The sequence below is a fragment of the Temnothorax americanus genome, unplaced genomic scaffold (assembly GCF_048541705.1).
Source record: "Temnothorax americanus isolate GAGA-0224 unplaced genomic scaffold, ASM4854170v1 Scaffold19, whole genome shotgun sequence".
In the NCBI taxonomy this organism is placed as follows: Eukaryota; Metazoa; Arthropoda; class Insecta; order Hymenoptera; family Formicidae; genus Temnothorax; species Temnothorax americanus.
The window spans coordinates 2713621-2731182 of NW_027509329.1; the positions used below are offsets into that span (position 1 = coordinate 2713621).

At 34.6% G+C, this 17562-nt stretch overlaps 2 protein-coding genes and 1 long non-coding RNA gene across 7 annotated transcripts in view; 1 reads left to right on the top strand and 2 right to left on the bottom strand.

Annotated features, from left to right (window-relative positions):
* The window catches only part of LOC143896528 (uncharacterized), a 201236-nt gene that overhangs the window by 41605 nt on the left and 142069 nt on the right, over positions 1–17562 (top strand). The window lies entirely within an intron of this gene.
* LOC143896633 (uncharacterized) lies at positions 853–4292 on the bottom strand. Its single transcript, XM_077404583.1, has 3 exons — positions 4134–4292; positions 2092–2211; positions 853–1207 (listed from the first exon to the last, which is right to left on the bottom strand). Exons 1-3 carry the CDS (start codon positions 4270–4272, stop codon positions 1083–1085), a joined length of 384 nt encoding a protein of 127 aa, XP_077260709.1. The 5' UTR covers positions 4273–4292; the 3' UTR covers positions 853–1082.
* LOC143896526 (discoidin domain-containing receptor 2) overlaps positions 6250–17562 on the bottom strand; it is a 116117-nt gene continuing 104804 nt past the window's right edge. For 3 of the 4 annotated variants that reach the window (XM_077404430.1, XM_077404429.1, XM_077404432.1), the window contains 10 exons: positions 16378–16585; positions 15485–15580; positions 10882–11057; positions 10619–10793; positions 10223–10485; positions 9836–9973; positions 8848–9155; positions 8494–8728; positions 7935–8084; positions 6250–7640 (listed from right to left, as the gene is read on the bottom strand). In XM_077404430.1, coding sequence (XP_077260556.1) covers positions 7491–7640; positions 7935–8084; positions 8494–8728; positions 8848–9155; positions 9836–9973; positions 10223–10485; positions 10619–10793; positions 10882–11057; positions 15485–15580; positions 16378–16585 — 1899 coding nt within the window. In that variant the 3' untranslated portion in view covers positions 6250–7490. The remainder of the gene's footprint in view (positions 7641–7934; positions 8085–8493; positions 8729–8847; positions 9156–9835; positions 9974–10222; positions 10486–10618; positions 10794–10881; positions 11058–15484; positions 15581–16377; positions 16586–17562) is intronic. The other variant, XM_077404431.1, reaches the window with a different exon arrangement.

The following is a 17562-nucleotide window of genomic DNA, read 5'->3' on the forward strand; positions in this document are numbered from 1 at the left end:
GATCGTCGAGGGCTAACCAATACCGTTTTGTATGTGCAGATATATATATATATATATATATATATATATATATATCTAGAAGGTAAGCGGTATATATATATATATATATATATATATATATATATATATATATATATATATACCATACGTATTATCCTACGTTCTGGCTGCATTGCCCATGGCGAAGCATACCCTTCCCCTCGTACACCTTCTTCTTTCTTCTTTTTTTTTCTCTTACTCCCCTTACTCACTTGTTTCTGTCCTTCTTTTGGCCGCCTCTCTTGTACATGTTGTTCCTTGACCGACCTCTTGTCAACCGTCTCAGCTCGTCTCCGCTCCGGGCAACTTTTCTTTCCGGATAAAACTTCGCGGTATATCCCGCTTACCTTCTCTCCTTTTCTTTGTTTTCTTGCCCTTTTCTCTTTCTGACTTACCTTTCAAATTATGATTGTTCGAGGAATGTAAGATCGAGGAATATTTTACCGAAAATGGTTTCTAGTTTTTCTACTAATAACACTATCGATGAAAAGCTTAATTTGAGATTTGGCAATTTATTAAAAAATAATTGTATAAGAAAACGACGAAAAATGCAGATTATATCATGAATACTGTCTCTCGACATAGCTTGTTTTAATCTATAATTTAACATTATGTATACAATTTTTGGATGAGTTTTCATGCGATAGAGTTTAATTCCTGACTGATTATATATGCTGCTGTTGATATATTGATAATCATGATATTATCGAGGGAAAAACAGATCTAGCTGGATCAAAATAATTGTGACAATTCATTACTTATAAGAAATTTTTATTAATGAAATAAAATTCTTTTATATATATGCAATATATGTTTGAATATACAATACGCATTTTTATTGGGAAAAAACAGGTTTTTCCCAACGAGGATTAGATGATATGTACTTCTTGTCGTATTAGAAAATTAAAAATGCTAAACGCTATAAACTATTCTTTTGACATTTTGTTGTGTTATAATTAAATTAGGACTTAATAGTTGCAACTAGGGTGAGATTATCCATTGGGTAGTTACTAATGTTTTAGTTATTTATTTATTAGTTATATCTAAACCAAAACGCAACAGACTTGACCGTCTGTACAGTCATCCGTTTCGTGCTTCAGGTTCGGAGGACACGAGTTCGCGCAGATTCCACCATGGTGACGGCAATGAGTTCTGAATTCCGATTTAACTGTAATGGTAAAGAATTTATTAATTAAAAAAAATTTATTGATTAATGATAAAGAAGAAACGCTCTTTCCGTAACAGGTCAAAGGAATGACTTTTTCATAGGCTTTATTGTTACATAACAGGAAGAAACTTTAATGTTCTTTAATTTAGTCGTTTGTTCTAAAAATCAAGATATTGCTAGAAATTAATGAATGTCACGAGAGTTCTCAAAAAATAAATTTTCGAGATATGAATCTGTGTTTATATGATAAAAAATGTCATTGGATAGAAATCAGGTAGAAATGAGAAATCGCGCATACGGTGTACAACTCGACGCGTGAAAGTGTTATATAAATTAATTTGTTGGACGTTTTCGAAATTTATAATGTGGCAAAGTGAATTCCATGAAAGTATCCTGATCTGCTGATCTGTATATCATATATATGTCGCGAAAATATATTTATTAATTAACTAATATATTTATGTAACACACGTGCATAGAAAGTGGCCTATTGCGCACGCTACGCGTGCGTGATAGACCACTTTTCACGCACTTGCAACATAAAATAGGGTGTGCTACCGTGCGTAATGATGAAAATTTACGCGGGTGCGGAGTTGACGCACGAGCCGAAGGCGCCTTGTTGCACGCGGCTTGTTGCACAAATAACTATTATTGCGTTTATTTATGCGAAAGGATTGACAATAAGTGTACGTTAATACAATATAAAATATAAATATAAAAGATATTGGTTTTTAAATATCATAAAAAATACACGCGATACTTTGATTCATGAATTTGATCGATGTGCAGAAGTCTCTATGATATGACCTCTGTTTCTTTTTATAATCACATTTTAATTTTGTAAATATAGCGATGTGGTAATATTCTATAAAATGCGAACTTACCTACGCTGCAGCACAATGTACCCTGTTGCTGGCATGAAGTATCACTTTTTACCAATTCCTCGCACTCGTCAGGTACAATACAGTTCTCTTGGGGACATATTTCTTGTGCTTTGGCATATTCTGGAAACAAATTCGTGATTTTGTTGAAATGCGTCTAAGATTCGAACATTTTCCTTTGCACCGATGATCAAAAACTATATAGGTCAGGTATAAAAGGTATAACAGGATATTTTGAAAGGAAACATGTATTTTATGCATTGATGCAGTCAAATAGTGTAGTTTTCTTTCATAAAAGGTATTGTAAAAGTAAACATGTATTTTCTGCATTAGTGCAGTCAAATAGTATTTCTGTCATACAAGGTTAAATATTAACTATTTGGATTAGATAAAATTTTTGCTATAGGTATATATAGAAAAACACACACGCGATAGATAAGGATTCAAGGCCTAAAGAAATAAATTTACATAGCACACACACACCACACACAAATTTTAATTTTAATTTATCTCAATACCTATACAAGCATCTAAAAATTAATGCAACTTAATGTATTTATCAGAAAAAATAGGTTAACTATCTCTTTTATACGATTAAAAAAACATAATGTTCTAAGAATGAAAGAAATATATAACAGCAAAAAGAAATTATAAAAATAAAAGACGGTATATAACGAGACATTCGGGTAATTTAAATATCCATCTAAAGTAATAAAACTTTACATTTCGTTCCGGCTCCAAAAAGTCGGCAAGCGACTAGTACAGCCTTTGGATAAGGACTCGACGGTCAGGCGGGAGTGGCACTCGTACGAATTCACTCAAAATTGATTTATCAAAACGTTTAATATCCGCCGTCAGTTAAACTCGATGTCTGTTACAAGTAGCCGCGAAAGTACAGAGGTAACTTTGCGCACGACCGACTCGAACGAAAGCTAGAGGACGAATTAGCCGGCCGTTAGTCGATCGAAGCGACCGAATACATCTTCGACCGTTAAGGTATAGTTGTGTCACAAAACCCATTTTCATAGGAACCTTTTAAAATTTGAACAGCATATTAATGTAAACACGCTCTACACACACGTGCAAGTAGAAAAAGCTTGACTATACCAAAGTTGAAATAATGGAAATCAAACTTAGCACTTTTTACATGTATCGTAGGACGAAAACGGCTTTTTATATCACGTTTGTAATTGTAGCGATCAAACTACTCATAGGATTTTAATGAAAAACAAAGAGATGACAAAAGAGACTTGTAAAAATATTCTTACAAAAGTACAAGACCCATATCTATTTAGTTTTGAAGCAATTGTTACACAAAGTACACAATTTCTCAAGGCGGTAGACGCATACGACAGCTAACCTGTAAAAATCTTGCAACACTGCGCATATGAAGATTAAATATATATGTAGTTCAGACATTGCCGCTAAAGCTTTATGTTTTTTCTTTAATACTTTTTTTTTCATTAATCTTTCTTTGTATAATGTTCAACAGATATTTCCGCTTCTATTTCTTCTATTTATTCAAAATAACCTCGATAGCATACTAACGCGAGCGTCGCGAGTTAATCTCGATGGTATACTGACATTACTGACGCGAGTGAAAACAGTAAAAACAGTACAAGCTCAGTCAAAAGTTTTACACAGATAAGTAGAGTTTTCCGTGCATTATCCGCATTATCGTATTGCAGTGTGATTATTTTTGACTAATACTGTCGCGATACAACTACCTTAAGCCAAGCGTTTCGTTTCGAGAGCGTTCGAGATGATCTGCGAAATGAGCGAATTGTGGCGAGCGTTTCGTACGGATGCCGGAACACATTTTAATTTTGATATTAAACAAAAGGTTTTGAATTAATGAAAAAAAAACTTTATTAGCATTACAATTAAATAATAGTTTTGGAGTTAGATAATATAATTTAGTGCGTATGAAATCAATCTTCCTCTTTTTAAATCTCATGTGTATAAAAATCTATGACACATAGTGTTTCGAAAATATATATTAGTGTGTTATAATTTTTTATTTCATATAAAAGATGATCACTTACCAATGCAGAGCAGGACGGTCGCGAGAGCGACGAATATAAGCGTGCAGGACCTCATTTTTTCGGCGAGTAGAGGTGTCGGAGTAGCGTACGATTCTGACAGCCGGCGATTCAATGGTCTCACGTTCCCGGCTGCTACCATTATATGAACGCAGGCGATATGCGTTACGAACACACATACACACACGTTTGGGTAAATGGCACGCACACACGGCCAGAAAGACCCGTTGTAACGCGAGCTCACTTTATTTAGTTTTGTTATCTGTCTTTATCATTACGTGATGTCAGATAACGCTGATTCAAGCCTCTACAATTCGTCATTCAATAGATAATCACATATTCTTAGGATAGGTGGAGCTGTAACGAGGCTTTGAGAGACTGACTCGCGTATCGCCGTTTATTAATTTGTTGACATTTTCACGATTCTAATGACATATTTGGCTTTGAGAGATTTGAATTCATTTCTCGTGCGCTTATTGCATTTACTCCATTCGAAATATGTGGTACCAGCATCGCAATCCTTTAACACGTTTTTGCAATATATTGATAAGTCGACTGGAGATAAAAAACGAAAGTTTGTTAAGTCAATTGTGTCATAGGGGAAAGAGTTCGTTGTAGTGCACAAAACGGTGTTTGCTATATAATTATGCAATATTGAACTTTAAACTAAAGCTTACATTTTCTCTTTCTTTAATCTTACTGCCGAATTTTTAATTTAACGACGTATAGTATTATTTAATTTAATTAAATACATTTTTTAAGAAAAAAAATGCAGCCATCTAGATATAAATTCATATTTGTGTCTCATATTTAACGCTAAAAATGCCCATTACATATATCTAATAAATATAAATAATTTTTTCTTTTTTATATTAATTGTAAATGCAAGAAAGTTACTTTTTTATAGATGTTGTTTGCTTGATATACCATGCAAGATTAAAATCACGATGGTTGATCATATCTTTAACACGTCAAACAAATATTTTTTGTAATATTAATCCGCGGATTTGCAGAACATATCACATAACAGATTTATCAATTTCATTTATCAATCTTCTACGGGTCTCATTATCTAGTATCATCAAATGACATACCAGAGATTATATATCAGAATTTTATTCGTGGAAATTTTTGCGCGTATTATGTGCAAAATTATAAAATTAATTTTATAGTAAGTACTATATATAGCGTAATATATAGTATGTGAATATAATGTACATATCCTGTGCTGCTGCTCTAAATAATAATTTTAAATAATAATTAATTAATTACATCGGCAAATTTACCGTATCTTTATATCGCAAATAAAAATATGAATTAGTTATTTAATAAACAGGTAAAGAGAAGCATCTGTAAAAACAGAGAATCAAATTTTTAGAGTATGCAAAATAGGAATATACTAGCTGTATATTACGTTACTGATTACAGAAAATTAAATATAAGTCTACAAATAAATTATTATTAACTTTTCAAAGAAGATCTTTTATTAGAAAATGTTTATCGTTATTTTCAGCAACTTTTTTTCAAGATAGTGGTAGAATATGCTAATAACTATTAATATACATAATTAAGATGTTTCTACAAGTAAGAGAGCCGAAAAGATTTAAACTTCACAATTAAAAGATTAAAACTTAACCAAATCAGGTAATCAGATAAAATAGATTTTTCCATTACATCTTTCATAAGATGGATCAATTCAGATCAATTTATTATTGAAAAGATTGATTCATTATCAAGCACTTTACAAACGATTTTATCATTCATCGAGATTGATATCAACCTTGCTCTTATTAACATATCGACAAACAATTATAGCGATAAAGATTACCTGGAAACTTATTTAGTCCTTTTAAGTTTGTAAAGTAAGGGATAGGACGTTTGAACGTTTCTATTTTTTTGTGAAACTTATTGTTATATTCATATTATTATTCGACTTATATTAACATATTTTAAAACAGCAATTATATAAAAATATTATTTATGAATCGAAAATATAGTAAAGATGATTATAACAGATATTATTTAATTGTAGAAATAAATAAGATTATTTTGTAGTAATAAAATAAATATATAATACATATATATTATTATGTTATTATTCTTTATCTCTTTATTAACATTTTTATTTTGTATTGCTATCGATACGCTCAAGCGTCCGTAATTTAAAATTCCAACAAACATATGGCGTTGTTTAACTTTTTATTAATTCCTTCCAAAGCACGATACTCATTGCTAGATGTTTTTAGCATCATTTTCTGTTTCTTAAATAAAAACGGTCGAAGATATGTTCACATTACGTCCTTGCAAAGAACATACTTGAGATCTACACCTCTTAACATAGTACAGCTTTAACTTAAACGAACGATGGAATAATAAGTACTTACTACCGATGGGCTTCGAATGTACAAGTTGACTAAGCCAAAATTTTTAGGGCGTAGTAAGACGGTAAGCTAATAAAATTATGTCACGCTATTTAATCTCGAACTCCTAACTTCTTTTCAAATTGCGCGATTCTGTTTTTACGGATATTTTTTTACATTTGAGCCAACTTCATTAATTTTATTTAAGACTCAAAATAATAATAAATTTATTAGCGCCATTTCCGTATATCGTCTGGCTTGCAGAAGAGTTAAACATACTAATTTAAAGTATGGAGATGAAAGAAAAGAAAAAGCAACCGTCGTGACACTTACTGCCGTAAAAATTTCCCATTTATATACCTAGCGTTAAAACCTAAATTTTTATGTACAAATGGATAGACTTTATCAGTACTGAGCATAGTAGCGTACATTACACGTTATTAATATTAGAATACTGTACACGATAGCACTTTCGTGAGAATTAAAGATTCGTATTGACTAGAAAATGAAATCTTAATTAAACGTCCAGACAAAAGTGACGCGATTATACACTCGAGTTGAAGAGCGAAATTATCGATCTTGATTATCTGAAGAAAACAAACCTAACACTTATACGTCAATTATACATCTCTCTCCTCGTGCTCGTTTGGCATTCGCTCCGTCGAGACGTCCGTTATCGCCATTGCTCTCGTCTGAAAAACAGATTACGCGCGATATAGAGTCCGCGGGGGATATCATTTCCGATCGCTATACTGAGCTTTGCGCTCAGCGTGCAATTTTTCATTTGTCGAGTTTTTCTGCGCAAGGTATAAGGAGACACGAGATCTATGCGCCTCCGATACACGTATGTCTAAAACTAACGATTGTACATTTTCTGGAGAATCTGATTTCGCGCGAGGCGTCATGCCATCGGCTTCGTTCCTACTCGGAATATTTCCGACAATGTCGTTCACATCCCAGGGGATTCGCGCCATTTCGTATCACAGTTAATCAAGATTATTTATGCACCAGGCCGATAGTCCGCTATTATATTCTTCAGGAACATGTAGATATCCTTGAAGGTTGGTCGCGATGTTTCGTCTCTTCTCCAGCATGAGCACATCATCCGATAGACCTCCTCCGGACACATCATTGGTTTCGGTAGAAATACCTAAAATACAGGTATTCGGTTTGAAGTTAAATAGCAAATAATAAGCAAAAAGTTTCGCCGAATTTTTATTCGCGGCTTTTGTGTGAAGTACAAATATTTCAATTATATAATTACTTCGTGGAGTTATTTTTAATAAGTATACGACTACATGTGCAATATGTACGAAGTTGGATTGCATAAGATTTGATTAATTTGTAATATATTAACATTCTATTATCAAGCAAAATTTAATGATAAATCGATGGACTCGGAAATGATTAATTGATGAATAAAGTGATCAAATAAGATGCTTACTTGTAGCTCCGCTCCGTAATACATATGCTCGGCATTCTGAATAACTTGATCATTTGACAGATGTTGAAAGGGCTTTTCCCTAGCCAGACTCATTACCTCCCAGAGTGTCACGGCAAAAGACCATATGCTACTCGAACATGTATACCTATCCTGAAATTAAAATATTGTTGCTGTTTACTCTCGACGCGCTATTAAGATTTATCACGTATATAAATATATACATTTATTTCAAATTTAAAATTGAATCCGAAATCAACTTTTTTTTTATGAAAATGTTGAGCCTCGAATAATATTTGTTTCATAAATAATAGAAGAAATAGATTTTACGGTTTTATATGAAAAATTTGCTTTATTTGATTTTTAGTTTAAACTTTGTATGTGCGTTACAAAAATATTGGAAACCGGGATTAAATGGTAATTTTTTTCAATTTTCGTAAATTAATCAAAAAAATCTATAATTAAAATTAAGGATCTAAATTATGGTATAGAATATTGCGGCATAATCTTGATGAAGAAAACTATAGAGACATTAAAAAAAAAAATTTTTAAATATACTTACCAATAAAATGCTTTCCCATGGTAACCATCTAATCGGCGCGGGTGGTCTACCTCCTATATCGCTGTAATCTTTCTTGTAAAGATCGCTGCACATGGCTATATCGGTCACTTTCACGGTGTAAGAACGACCTACCAGACAATTCCTAGCCGCCAAGTCCTTGTGCACCAGATTCTTCGATTCAAGGAATCTCATTCCCGATGCTATCTGTGTCCCCATATACAGTAGACAACTTTGACTAAAAAAACAGTCAAACAGATTATTTTATATACGAGAAATTTTTATAAAGCAAGCAATGCAGATGATATCTAAGCTTAGTTAATTGTCAGATAAAGATTATTTCAAAGAAAATTTTACCTAAGAGCTTTTAGATTGCAGTTTGGCCTGAGCGTTCCCGTGAGCGGTACACTATATTGAAGATAATGAGCGAGATCACCGAGTTCCGTGTACTCGATGATCGTCCACGGCACTGGCTCGACAGTGCAGACCCCTAAGACACGTGCCACATTCGGGTCGGATAGACACGATAGAAATTGCACTTCCCTCAACTGGTCTACCGCGTTGTTAGTTCGAATGTCGCTGGTACACAGGGGTACGCGAGCAACGACTAATCTGGGAGCGCCAGATATGATCTCGTCTAGACCAACAGCTTCGCATATTATAGCCTGCAAATCATACAATACTTTTAGCATACACATGTCTAACGTGTGATAGGTATCGCGAATTCATTTAGTGATTTTTTTATCTTTTCCATTGGAATAATTCTTTATCTCAATGGCTATGTTTTTCAAATCGATATTTTGTTCAAGTCAAGTTTAAAGTTTGGCGATAGTAAATAATTGTCCTTATCAGTTCAAAAACATTCAAGAGATACGGATAAAAATATGTTGACAATGTTATTTATACATGTCCGAGAAATTGCGCAGTATTGCCAGAAAGAAAAGCAAATAGGTATATATATCAGGATACATACACGTCGTTTAGATAAATATGTATATTACATTTCGTCACCGCCCGCAGCTGCCATTAAGTGCAAGCGAAACGGTCACAACGCGCATCCGTCACAAGCTGCGGGCATATTTATACATGTCGTATCTCAAATGCATAATTAATTAAGACCATACTTTTCCATGGGCTTTTCTCTCGGTTTTTCTTTAATATTTAAATTCCTTTCTATTACGAGATATACGATATGTGTGAAGAAGATGCATATTTACATAAGAAAGTAGGAACGTAACGTTTATTGAATAGTTTCTATTGTTTTTTTTTAATTGTTTCTTTTTGCATAACTTCAATTGGATTTTTACACATTACTTAATAGACGTTTTCGTAAGAGATATCGTACCTCTCCTATAGTTCTCGAGCCAAGTTTTTCTGTCGTTCGTAGGCACTGACGTGGTATATTGGTTGGCTCTATTTCCTTGCACTTGTACGGCTTGTTCATGCTGGGTGCGATGTTCCAACTGACGACAGGTGCTGGTATCTGTAATTGAGTAATTTTTTTTAAAACTTTTCGTGATTCTTCCCTATCTTCTTCTCGCTCTCAAAACAAGTTCTTTACAACAAGATATGGAGGAGTCGACGTAAATTGCGCTTTCATGTCGAAAAATTAAAGTTTGAAATAGCGGCAAGTTTGATTTTCCATCCCGTGATATACTTTTCCTTTGCCCTCGCGCGCGGCGCAATCAGTCAAATGCACCGACAAATTGTACGATATACAACTAATATGCACCTTGTGCTTCTCCTTTGGCGCTGTATGCCAGCGTTTCGAGTGAACCTGATCGACGTCTCTTTGGTGATTGGGCGTAACCGCGATATTGAGTTTCCTAGTTGGACTGCTATAACTTTGAAGGGTTCTGTAATGTTGGGAGTGACGAGCCGGCGAGTTAGTCGGCGACGAGGAACAGCTGGATGGACCGACCGCGGATTCCGGTCTTGCGTCTAGCCGTACATTCTCTTCCGAAACTTCTATGTTCTTGAAATCTTTCGGGGTCTCTGAAAAACGGCACCGTTGTTGTTCATTCTCCATTTTTCCCGATAGCAACGGCCATTTTTAGCATGCGGCAGCGCGTTATTATTAGTTGCGATTAGTATGCAGACAATTAGCATAACGCTAATGCTTACTCACCGGAATTGGCTACGATCGCATATGTGGATTTGTATTGGGGACTGACGAGCGGCGAATTAAATTGCTCCATCGTAAGTGACTCGTGCATACTGACGTCTTCCGGCATGTCAGGTGAAACGCGATTGGCAGTTTCCGCTGTCAGCATCCCACCGGGTGTTAGATTTAACAGAAGACCCTATAATAAATCGTAAAACTTCAGTTTATTTCAATTCATCTCAAGCTAGTTATTTCTGAATCTCGAATAAAACGTAATTTTTCTCTACCTTCATATTTATGGCAAAACCAAATGGATTTTTTAACACCGTCGGGGAACTCTGTAGTTTTTGTCGTCGATTTAAAAATAGGATGATGAAGAAGACCAGCAGGAGCAGCAGTATAATGGCAGTGAGGACACCTATCAGTACCTCCAGATATTCTTGGCCATCTCCTGGTGCTGTAACTATACAAATTTATAGGGATACACGGAATACGTGACATCATTGCTACATCGAACAACGTGACAAGATATATATTTTTTAATACACATTTTATCTATCTTCAAAGTCGGACTATATTTTTCTCTCTAAACTAATGACTAGAATTTAAAAACTTTTTACGGAAAATACTTTATTTTTCATAAAAGAAGCTAAATTCCCTTTCTTTACAACCGTTATTATTAATTTACATCGCAAAAGCGGTGCTTATCCTTTGTCGTACACTGTCCGTGCCAAGTGTCCCGAAGCTACGGCAGGACGACTGCGCGGATTTTTTTGCAATGGAAAAAAATAAGTTCGGTTGGAAGTGGTGATCAAAATCGTTCGACGATTTTTCTATGATCACGTATACAGAATAGGCGAATAAAGATTTTAAAAAACCGTAACGATCGAATGACTGTTAAAATGCTAATTTTGCACTTAGTTTAAAAAAGAATCGCTGTACGAGTGCCAATGTGAATGAAGAAATCTGGATTTCAAATGACGTTTCCTCGGTCGTACAACGTATAGAAAAAGAAAATTGCCTCAAGAAAAGTGCAGAAACGCTTTTAATTCCCACTTTTATGCTCACGCGTACCTCCTTCGCTCGTGCTCCCATTTTCCTCGTTTTTTGCTCCTTTTGCGGTTTTATCCTTTGTTTTTGAGAGAACAACGGATAACGGTATTAAGAGAGAAAACTGTGTGCCATGAAAACTGTGAATCCAGCATTATGCACATGTATAGCGTTTAAGTCTGTTAGTATCGTCTACTTTTTTCCTTACAATTTTTAGTTTTGCTTTTTCAACGTGACGCATTGTTTGCCTACATACCTACGGCCTATTATATTTTTTTTCGATCGAGCAATGACAGACAGCTTATCGTTGCTTACCGTGCTTTATTTGCAACCGCATACATCGAACCGGATTTCATATTTAGCGGATTTCATATCGCCCGTATTGGATGATAGGATTTTCGAGCGCTGTTTTGGTGCGATGCTATTGCATCCGAATCGATTATTTTTGTCCGGCTCTGATATTTTTTTATTTATCTTGTTTAATTTCGTATTCCTTCATTTATTGTGTTTAAGCCATTCACACGGAGATAGGTAGGTTGAAATTTTAAAGAAGCTATTTTTAACAAAACTATTTCAAAAATGTTTTCAGTCTGTCACTAAAATGAAGCGGAAGATAAAAATATCTGCTCTTTGATATATGTGTTGTGTATTTCTTTTATCATAAAAATTTTCAGAGTAGTACATTTAAAATTATCCCCTTTTTGATCTCCCGAGCGAAACATTAACATATAATATTCGTTTTAATATTCATGCACTGTTAATACTTGCGAGGTACAAATGTAAACGGATGATATTTTAAGTGCGCCAATAAACAGGAAGGTTTTTACATAGTTTTTAAACAATTTTATATAATATATGCGTCTATGTATATCTTCTTTTATTTCCTCAAATGAATAATTACATTTGCCTCTTTATTTGCAGCTGACCATAGAGAAAATATCTGAAAATTGCGAGAGAAAGATGAAGAATAAAATTTGGCATTTGCACAGTCTATCAGAGATATGTAATTACGGAGTCGACTGCTTTCTCTGTCCGGGCTTCTCTCTCTTGGCTGCCTTATTTCGCTCGTGCCTTTTATGAATCTAATCCTCTCGCTTCCGCTCTGCTGAATCAAATATTGACTAATCCGCATAATCGATCGCGCGAATATCGACACTTGAATTATGAAAGCGCTGTGCTTTCTTTAGTTTTCCCCACTCGTAAACTATGCAAAAAATTGCGTGCAAGAACTATATAATATTAGGTACCAGCACGACCGACGGCCGCCGTTCTTTTGAATTCAGACCACCGTAAAGCGGACGCTCGGTTTACATGTTGTTTTTAGTTACTCTGTTTTTTACCCTTTGTCGCCCTTTCCTCGCGTCGTGGCCGTCTTTTTTAGCGCGCGCGTGCTGCATTTGCGCGGTCGGGCGATTTCGCGGCTGCTTTATTTGAGGACCCGTTCGCGTTTCCTTTATTTATAATGGAGAACCGGGAGAGTGCTCAGTCTATTTTTTTCGACTGGGGTAGGAGGATAGGATTCGCGGACGGCGGGGTATATCAGAGAGCCGTATAATTATGCCGTATAGTAATCGAGTATTCTTCCCAACATCCTCCCGCGTCCTCATTTATCTGCTGCATTTCCTGTTATCTGTATCTTCCTCGCTCCCCCCCCGGTCCCTCTGTGTTATAAGTTTTTATCATTTTTTATTCTCATTTCTCGTCCTCCTTTCGTAACGTAATTTACCTCTCCGTATTCACGCACGCTCCTCTATCTATTCCGGCGACAAATTACGTTCTATTTATTTCTTGTTCCAACGGTCGACGCGTGCGCTTTTATCATACGTTTTGGGGCATATCGCGTGAAGGGAAAAAGGACCTAAAGTATTTATGTTCGTGGTTAGTATCGGAAAACTGTGGTTTAGATTAAAACTGTTATATATAGAAACACTGGTGTTCCCACTAAAAATACTTCAATATATCAACATATAGGAGTTTGCCGCCTACACATAATATGGTTGTCGATATTCCTTACTCTTCCATTTACTCTTCTATGCGCCGCGGCTTTTAATTTTTCATCCGGATAGGCAATTTCTTTTGATTATACTCAATGATTCAAGTGGAAAATGCATATTTTTAATTTGTTTTGCGGCCTGGAAAATGCAGCGTAAGATTTGTTGTTGGCACAAACTATGAGATATACGTAATTATGTTAGAGAGAGTCGACCTTACTTTTCTCCTCCTGTTTTCTTTTCTTCTTACCTCAGATGCGCTGCCTCTTAACCCGACTAATTGTTTACGTTACGAGGAAGTTGCTACGTGAATTATAAAGTGCAACCGCATCTCTTTCTCTGCTATGCCGGACAATGACTTTTCCTAATCGCATCTTCTTCTTGACAAAGAATAACGGCCCCATTTCGCCAACAAAGTTAGCTGAATAAATGTCGCGCATTTTCAAAGTGGACTGAATACGTACGTTACGGAAAATTTAAAGATTACGCTATTTTAAATATTATATCTACATCAAAATATATTATATCAAAGAGTGAAGATTCAAACTAACATCAGACAGATTAAAACATATTATCGAGATTATAAGAAAATACTTATTTAACCTTTATGTCAATACCCCCGGGTACCCGGGTACCCACCTGTGCATATATATGGGTAAAATTTTTAATGTTTGCATGAAGTTTTCTTTATTACCGCCCGGATCGTCGTTATTTGAACTTTTTACTATCAAAATATGCAATGAACTTTTTGTTTCAATACCCGGAAGTAAAAAAATTATCGTCTTGAAGTTTACCTACTTGATTCTAATACCCAGGGTACCCACTTTTAAAATTATGAGTTGTATTATAGTTATTGACTAAATTAATTTATAAATAATTAATATGATTATAGGAATAATAAATTAATACAAAACAATTATTTATAAATTAATTTAGTCAATAACTATAATAAAACTCATATTCTTAAAAGTGGGTACCCGGGTACCCTGGGGTATTAGAATCAAATAGGTAAACTTCAAGACAATAATTTTTTTACTTCCGGGTATTGAAACAAAAAGTTCATTGCATATTTCGATAGTAAAAAGTTCAAATAGCGACGATCCGGGCGGTTATAAAAAAATTTTCATGCAAACATTAAAAATTTTACCCATATATATATACAGGTGGGTACCCGGGTACCCGGGTATTGAACAACGTCGCACATTCCGGGTATTGACATAAGGGTTAAAATAATAATGTTATTACAAAATGAAACATATTTTCTTATAAAATGAAATTCTTTACGGTATAAAATGTTCAATTAAGTTAATACACTGTTATTGAATAATTAAATTTATTTAATGAGCAAAAACTTATCTCCATTATTGACTTTTTAATCGTTAATTAAGATTTAAATTTTCAAATGTAATTATAAGTTGAATGTAATTATGAGTTGATTAAAAGAAACGTATAAATAATATTGCTAATAAATGTTAAAATGGAAGCGACGGGGCGAATAGAAGAAACGATCATTGCTTTTACTTGTAATTTTTCATACAATAATGTGTCCAATAATTAGAGATGGAATCAACTTTATCAACTGGCTGGTTTAAAGTCGGAATTAAGTGATGTCTATAAAATAAGCGCGTTTGTGTGCGAGTAAAGTATTATTACGTAACTAGGTGAGAGATGCTCAAGACTGGTGAGCAAATAAAACGTAAAATATTAAATGTAATATGAAGTACTCTTATGAATCTGGAGATGTCCTACTTACAGACATAGTACGGAGAAATGAAAATTTTCTAGTAGCCGATGCTTAATTAAAACGAGATTGATACGAATTAAATGCCACTCTCGGCAAGTTACTTACTCGTTTGTAAGTTGAGATCCACTTCGGGGTTGACTGGAATCTCCCGGTTGCTGAACTCGGACGCCGCTTCTTCCGTAGTGTTTTCGTAGGGATTTGCTGAAAGCGGAAAATAGCTGTAGCTAACTCGAATCCACATGGACAATTTCCAAGATTTATGAGTGAGATGTTTTTATACGCGATTTATTAAAAGGACAAAAGCTATTTATAGTATTTACTGTTTATATTTTGAAATCAGTTGTAGATATTAAAATCATATTTTACGAAATAGAAAAAGAGAACATTGTTATATATGCACGCGAATATAAGCGTTTTCACATAATTTCTGCGATAGCATTAAAAGTGAAGAATAGCAAAAAATTTTATGCCGGTTATTACCGCATGTTTCTGCAGCTGAAGAACATTACATACTTCGTGCGCACATTCGCATAAAGATTTAAATGAAATTATCGTATGCGTTCGATATCGTTAACTCAAACGGCCATTAGTGCGATAAAATTAAAGAAATGTGGTCGTAGATATTTGAGACAAAGACGTGATGGTTATTAAGAGATAATTAAAGCCGGCGGACGCATGCGGAGCAGAGGGAGATAATTCATTGGATAATTATATAACTTCGTTCATTACAATATTTCTTGAAGCATTACGATTCGCGAATTACGCACAGTCAAGTATGCGCTCATCTATATTTGCGCAAAAGTTTTCCTTGTTGTTTAGGTCAGTATTTAGGTCAGGGCAATATGCAAGATGTCCAAAGAAACCCGCGGGAAATCTAAAAGAAACGCGACAACATGTTTTTTCGTGGAATAACATCGAAAAGGGTATAAATGTAAGAAACCAAATGCGTAAAGAAAAGTCCATCTCCGCTGGTGGAAAATGAGATACGGGAAGCTCACTTGCGTCGAATGTCACTTCGCCAATTATGATCCATCGTGCGGCGAAGTACAAATGCAATTTGAGAAGTCTTCCGCGCCGTCCGTGTAGACCGATCGAAACGTTCCGGGCGTTTTCCAGCACGACATCCGGTATATAGGAATAAGGCAAGAACTCGTCTTCATAGGTCTCGCCATCGATGCTGAACCATATCTCCGCCTTTGAAAATACCTATTGTGCAAATCAAACTCGCATTGAAATATATGTTCCGGTCGAAGCTTAAAGCAGTGAGCAAGAAAGATCCAATTTATTGTTTGTTAAATGTTCAAGTTATTTAGAAACAAAATTAACGCGAGAGATATTTTAAAGGGACTAAATTTTAAATAAGATACAACGCTATGAAAGAACAGTAACAACTGTCGTGTAATAAATATTAATATTATTCTGCTTCTAAATCTAAAATGCACAATAAGAGAAATAGAATAAATTTTATATGCTATTTCCGTATAAAGGAGGACAATGTCTGTCATATTACGAAAAAATGGAGACTCGCGATGCGCTTAAGCTTATTTTTATTGTGCAGTTACATTCGTTTTTATCGTGTGGTCAATGCACTTTGATACATAGGCAAAAACTCTTTTGTGTTATAAACTGTATGAGGGCATTGACATCAAAGAAATGTATACATACACGATGATAACTATCGCTATATAATCAGCAAATCGTTAATCATGTCACTTATGATACATTTTGCGGACTGATATCTACAAATGACATCTGTAATATAGAAGAGACAATATTTATTGTCATGGATATTCCGTTTTATCTTCGTTTCATCTTCTATTTGATTGGCAGTTCATAATAATATGCAGCGCAATTATTTCGTTTTGACATACAGTTTGACCAAAAACAGTAATTATTTTTTAAATCCTGTTAACGGTCTTGCTTTCAGTACAATTGATAGAATGTGTCTTGATAAATGTTTCAAATTTTGATCATGTCTCGAAAATGTTTCATCTGTTCGTTAGTTCGTATACCGTGCGTCACGCTCGTGATGCATTTAGTTCACGATTAGAAATTAAACAAAAAGATACGCAAGCAGCTTTCAAATATGTTTAGATATTTCTCATGTCAATCAACAAAAATGTGCATTGTTATGAAATAAATGATTTATCTTGTTAGATAATCGTGATTAAATGTTTAATTTC